This window comes from Pelmatolapia mariae, linkage group LG18 (genome assembly GCF_036321145.2).
Source record: "Pelmatolapia mariae isolate MD_Pm_ZW linkage group LG18, Pm_UMD_F_2, whole genome shotgun sequence".
In the NCBI taxonomy this organism is placed as follows: Eukaryota; Metazoa; Chordata; class Actinopteri; order Cichliformes; family Cichlidae; genus Pelmatolapia; species Pelmatolapia mariae.
In genome coordinates, this window is record NC_086243.1 from 5906682 (window position 1) to 5913318 (window position 6637).

Below are 6637 nucleotides of genomic sequence, written 5' to 3' on the forward strand. Positions count from 1 at the left end.
GTATCTTGTTTTATGCTACTTCACTATACTGTTTGTCCCCTGTGCTGCCCTATGCAGTATTTATTTTGCAGATTGTAGATCTTATTTAGTTTTGTCTGTATGTGTTTAGAGGACAGGGATTGCAAACTAGATTAACCCCACAACACGTGTCATTTAAATCAGCTTTCTTCCCCATTTTGATGCTCAGATTGAAATTCAGCAGGTTTTCTTGTCCACGTTCACATGTCTACATGCGATAGATATTTACATTAACAAGAAGTTGGACAGGTGTTTCTAATAAAGTGGCAAGTGAGTGTATATTTTCAGTATATTTTCTTTCTAGTCTTCACTGTCTAAAATGGAAAAAAAAAGAGTGCTTTATGTCTGGAAATATTTGATAAATAATATAGGCCATTTACCTTAATAAAAAACAAAAAACTGGACTGCAGCTAACTTTTTTTTTTTCAATAAGTAAGTAATTATTTCCATGAATCAATTAATCTTTTTTTTTTTTTTTTGTCCATAAAGTCTCAGAAAATATTGTCATTTTTATCTCGGATATGTAAAAGCCTTTCACAACAAAAAGCTTGAGGCATTCAATGTTGCATGATAAACGAAAGTCATTTGATAAATGTTATTATTCTTTTTTTTTTATTAAGAATAAAAAATAAAATAATAATTTAAATAACATTAAAAAAATTATAAAGAACTAACACTGAATTAATTTCGAATTAACCTACATTATAGTGTGTTTATTTTATATGTTAAATAATGGATATATTTGAGTTTAGTATTGTGGTGGTCATTTTAACGAGGTGACGTGAAACACATCATAAGCATCGGTGCTGCTCAGAGCTCTCTCCTCTCATCCTTTTGTGCCCGCTGTCCAATGAGCGATCAGAAACGGATTGCCGTCTGCTCATTGGTCGCGAAGGAGGAAGATGCGGCGGCCATGGAGAATAGATTAAGGACTTTTCAAACCGTCCTGCTGGTGTGATTGATATTCGGTGATTTCAAGCCCGGGCACATCGCGCTATGTAGCGTAATCTCACTGTGTTGATACCGAAGGCTCGTTGCTTGGCTTCGGTGGTTTTTGGGCCACATATACTTGTAGTTTATTCCTTTGGTTTTGTGTTGTTTGTTCTGTTTGGTCGTTTGATATGATGTCGGGCCCGTTGTGCTGCTTTGAGTGAAGTCCCTCCCTCCCTACACAATGTAGCGCCGAGTTCTTCCAACAGATACGTCATCATTAAAGGTAAGGAAATACTGAGAACCGGACTTAAACGGAACGAAATCCTGTCACGTGTTTTGTGGTAGACGGACTTCACCTGGTTCTTGACTTGAGGACTTGAAGGCCTGCTTTATGGCCGGGTTACCACAAGACTGAATAGCTGTGCAAATGAATGACACGCAGGATTGTTCAGGCTTAAGACAGAGAACACTGACACACGTGCCTCCCTGCCCAGGTACAGAGATTTAATGGTTGAATTAACTTATTAAAACAATACATATTGTATCCTTATTGCCTCTTTTCGTGTTGTTTGTAAAGTAGCACTATCATAATATCACAAGACCTTTCAAGCAACCCTGCGTTACACAACAAGTTGCAAAAGTACACACTGTGGTGTGTGTAGTTGAACCACTGGGAGTAAATGTACAGCTGCTCTTCTTGTAGGTGTTGCTGTGTGAACAATGCGTGAGCGATGTCTGATGTTGAGGCCACATACGCAGACTTCATCGCTTCTGGCAGGACGGGCCGGAGGAACGCCCTGCATGACATCCTGCAGAGTCCCACCGACCCTGAGGGCAGAGAGATGTCCCTCACTCTGTCTCTATCCCAGCTGCACATCAACGCAGGAGGAGGAGGTAATACGCTGCATTGTACCCCTATCCATCGTGTTGTATACACTCAGTGGTTGGTGTTCACTAGTTTAAACTGTAATGGAGTTTACAGTTGACTCCATGATGTTACACTGTGTTAACTGTATAGAATGCATTATTTGTATGAATGGCTCGTGATGGACTGGTGATTTGTTTGGGGTGTACCTAGCTCTCACCCCTGGGATCAGAATCAGAATTTAACTGTCTGGTCGCACAAAGTCCTGTATATAAATTCCACTCGGTTTTATTTATATAGGGCCAATTTACAACAAGGTAAAGATGCTACTGTACTACTACTGTAATCAAACAATCCTCTGTGAGCAAACACTTGGCGACAGTGGGAAGAAAGAAGTTCTTTTAAACAGGAAGAGACCTCTGGCAGAATCAGGTTCATGGAGAAGAAGCCATCTACCATCTACGCAGGAGTTTGAGATGGTTATCAGAATAATTTTTATTTGGCCTAGTTTGTGCACATAAACAAGGAATTTGACTCTGGTTCACTTTAGTCTCTGTATACAAAAAAGTTTTTAAATAGGCAATAGATAAATAGGCATATATCTATATATACAAGGAGAACATACATATGAGGACATGATTAAAAAAGTAAGGAAAATAGAAGTTACAGAACATCTTAAGAACTTATACAAACTATAACAAATTTAACACCTTTCAATTTCAACGGAAAGCTGAAAAGTAATGCTGCCTTATCTAAAGCCATGCACCATCCGGAGGAAGTCCGGAGGATCTGAAAAGGTAATGCTTAGTCTTCACTGTGAAAATGAGAGCCAAACTTCTGAGGTGGTCTGTACCAAATAGCAAACCATAATGGTGATCAGATAAATGCTCCAAAAGGATACAACAACACACACAGTGAGCAGGCCCAGTCTAAGGACTCAGAGCAGTGGACGTGTCCTAGCAGGCAGCGATCAGCTGCAGCTGCCTGTGTTGGGGCACAATGCCCCTAACTCAGTTATGCAGGTGGATGAGTTATAAAATATGGGAAAACTACACATGGAGATCAAAGCCGTCTTTGAGCGTACTCACTTTCAGAGTCAACCTCATCTAGTGCCACCTGGAGGAACTGCAGTTTTTGCCACTCCCTTGTTGGCTTCATTTTTCAGCTCTGGAGGGTGCTCCTTGCACCGACCTACACTAAAAACTTTAAAATCATTATTTTTGTACTTTAACTAACCCAAACAAAGGTAAAAATGAGCCCTGCTATACTTCCTACCACCAGGAGAAGTAATAATCTTTTGGTTATAAAAAGAGGGTGAGGACAAATGAAGTGGTTGTTCCAGTTGAAGAACACATCTATCAGAAGAGATATAAGTTATTGCAAACAGTGGATGTTATGGTGTATTTTACTCTTTTTTTTTTTTTTTAAAGCAACAATTACACAGCCGATAGCATCCAGAAAGTTTTTAATGTGGTGTTCTAACCTGCTATTTTTTCTGTAGATGGAGACGACACTGAAGACAGCCAGAACTCCTCCTCTTCGGCTCAGAGGGAGGCGGAGCAGAGGAACAGCTAACCTGCAGCACACTCCAGCCCGCAGACGGAGATTTGCAGGATGGAGTGAGGCTCCCACCATGATGAACCTGTTTGTCCAAAGTGGGCTGGTGGCTGGAGGGTAGTACCGTCACTGCTGATATGCCTTCAAGCAGGGCACAGTCTTCCAAATTCAACTGGAGAAGTGCTGTAATGTGAACACCCAGCGTGGCTCTGCTGTGCACTAGAATAACAGATTGATTGCAGGGTGCTTTTCAGAATCGGGGGTAAGCAGAGAGGCCAATTTGTAGCTCTTGTAAAGCTAATTTTATTTTCAGTCTTAGTTACTAAACAATATAGGTTGGGGACTGAAATACAGGAAGAAAATAGACGAGGCTCCTTTGTGAGTTTTATAGTAGTTGAAGCAATTTGTAAGACCACTGACATGTGCTGAAGTAATGGCTCACAGTGGGAGTAGCATGTCTGTAGAAGTAGTGGTGCTGATAGATTGTACTGCCAGTTAATGGCTTTATGCTAACGCTAAGTTGATAATACTGCAGAGGAAAATGGATTGGGCTGAAGTAAACCTGAGAGGACAATGCTGTGGTTTGACTTCTTGTTTATATGCTGAAGAGTGTGTTCACTGTTCTGTACTGTAGAAAGCAGCAGGATGCAACAGAGCAGTAGCCTTGTGGTCTGTTGACACCAATATTACTTAATATTGCACTTTCACTCAGTTTAAATGTCAGTCGCTCAGTGATTAAAGATTGATGATATACATGTTTAAAAAAATGTTTATACTTACAAAAGGGTTTTTTTTTTTTTTTTTTTTAACAATTTCATTATCACGACCTTTGAGGAATGGTTTGACATTTTTGTAAATGCATTTCTTCACTTTCTTGCTAATGAAATGATCAAATGTCTATGTGCTATATAATGCATGTAGCTAGAGTTTGTCTTAATAGCCACCAGGGGGCAATAGATGTGGTTGCAAGATCTCAATCTGATGTCTCTGTGCTGTGTTGTACGTACATCATAATAATATTGTTGGTCCAGGATTAACATAGCAACTGAGCATTTAGTTAGCACTAGCTAAGAAGCTAGTGAATGCTATTAAAAACTGTCACTAGTAAACCACGAGTCATTTGGCTAACAGCAAACCTAACTTGATAATACATTTATTATATGGTATTAAATAATAAGGAAAGCACTTGAAAATTTTACCATTTGATCCAAAAGTTGTTTTTTTTTTCTTGACGTTGTAAAGCTATGACATCACAAGAACATGACTGGTCAGTTGCAATGTTGATCCCAGATGATGCAGGAACAACACCGACACGAGGTTATGAGATACCCCTGTTCCAAGACGATTTCTAGTCCTATTGAAGTCTAAGGGAAAATGACCTGACATGGCCTCTAAAAACTTTCCTGCTGTGTTTATGGGCTCAGCCCCTCATACCAGGTCATACAAGATAAAACACTGAGTCAGTTTTGTAAATTATGGTCATTTTAAGTCTCGGAAGGATTATTAGGATCTACTCATTGACTAATAACTCGTTAACCACTGAGTGTTTGCTTTCACACTGACATCCAATCCTCTCTCCTAACCTCCAGTTTCAAAAGACCAAGATGGTGATGACAGAAATGCTTAAAGTAGGAATTCAGACACATATGGGTGATGTTGTCTGGTCTATGGTTAGCGCTGAGGTGGCCTGCAGATGGACATATTGACTTATATGAAGTAAACAAATGAATTAGATAACAGAAACTTCCTTACAGGTTACAATTAAAAGATTAGCATAAAAAAAATTCACCCAAATCTTACATTTTGCTAACTGTCTGATATGCACGTTTACACAGGTCACTGATAAAACCTGTTGCATTTGAATCACGTTAAAATATAGTATGTAATATCATATTTGACATTGATGAGCTGTTTTGTTACATAATGTTGCTTGGATCAGAGCTGTTGGCTTCACATTATAATACACTGGCCCCACATTACCTTCACTTTTCAGCGTGCAGGGGGATGAGAGGTGACGTGACCTCCAGGGAGTGCGTAACGAACTCTATGAGATAATTAAGGATTCTAAAAATCATAAATCTTGCAACATTACTCTAGTGTACTAGTGAGCTGCAAATTAGCATAATAAACACTCTTTATACTTGACAGCTAAGCTAATTATCTGCAGGTTCCAGCTACATTGTTAAGAGATTGATCTTGTCATCTGTCATCAGTTCACTAAGAAAGTGCATTGCCCAAAATGTCAAACTGTTCCTTAAATGTAGATATGCAATACTCCGCGGAGCTTCCAGGATTTATAACATTGTTTGTTTTGTTTTTTTCTGACACTGAGCCTGAGCTATGTTTCTGCTACTGTGTGTAATAGCTAGCTGATGTTATCATCTGTACAGACCACCACGCATGCACAAAACTCTGTGTTCTGTCATTTTCTTCACCATTTTTGCGAACTATAACCTTCCTGTAATCCTCCAGCTTGACAGTAAGTCAATCATACTGAAGATAATGTAGCTATAACTGTTTATTTTGTAATCCTCACTCAATCAGGTGTTCAGGTTGTAAACTGCCATGTAACTGTTTCGGGGCTCACTCTGGTTTCAAAGTAGGCTGTGTAAATGCAGCTGTTCAGCATGTTGGATTTTGGCAGGTGCATGATTCTGTGAAATTTGTAGCTGTTTGTCTGAATGTGCATAACTGTATTTTCTACTCTCCGTGTCAAACAAAGTGAAATAAACTGGACAAGAGGAAAAATGCAAGTCTTCTGTGCTGCTGTACGCCTGCGGTTTGACCAGCAGGTGGCACTGTGGGAGAATTTATGAAACGTGCATTAGACTTCAACTGTGAACAACTAATAAGTGTATAGAATGACTTATTTAATTATTGTTTTTTTTTTTTTTTAAAAAGGACATGAGAGGAATTTTATTTTTATTCTTTAAGAGGATTACATTAAATTAAAGGGATTCTATGACACACTGGAAAATTCTCCTCCACTTCAGGTTAAACGTATAGTATTTCCATATGTGTAGCGCTGAAAGGCCATCTGTCTGCTGTGTCTTTCAGTCTCTTTCACTCTGTGTGTGTGTGTGTGTGTGTGTGTGTGTGTGTGTGTGTGTGTGTGTGTGTGTGTGTGTGTGTGTGTGTGTGTGTGTGTGTGTGCAGTGCTGATTATGCAAATAATCATTAGACAATTGTACCAGGAAGTTTCACTAAGAAAGAAAAATCCCCAACCAGTTCCTCATTCACTCATTGGTATAACAGTCCAGGTCG

General features: G+C 39.3%; 1 protein-coding gene across 1 annotated transcript; it reads left to right on the top strand.

Annotated features, from left to right (window-relative positions):
- The first annotated feature begins 932 nt into the window (after positions 1-932).
- Positions 933-6111, top strand: LOC134616672 (cAMP-dependent protein kinase inhibitor alpha-like). Its single transcript, XM_063461611.1, has 3 exons — positions 933-1234; positions 1655-1845; positions 3318-6111. The coding sequence occupies exons 2-3, from the start codon at positions 1683-1685 to the stop codon at positions 3389-3391; spliced, it is 237 nt and encodes a 78-aa protein (XP_063317681.1). The 5' UTR covers positions 933-1234; positions 1655-1682; the 3' UTR covers positions 3392-6111.
- Positions 6112-6637: the final 526 nt, after the last annotated feature.

Excerpts from the sequence above, each read along its gene's own strand:
- LOC134616672 (XM_063461611.1), top strand. The coding sequence starts at position 1,683 with ATGTCTGATGTTGAGGCCACATACGCAGACTTCATCGCTTCTGGCAGG. Across the intron at positions 1,846-3,317 it reads CATCAACGCAGGAGGAGGAG|ATGGAGACGACACTGAAGAC; the intron begins GTAATACGCTGC and ends TTTTTTCTGTAG.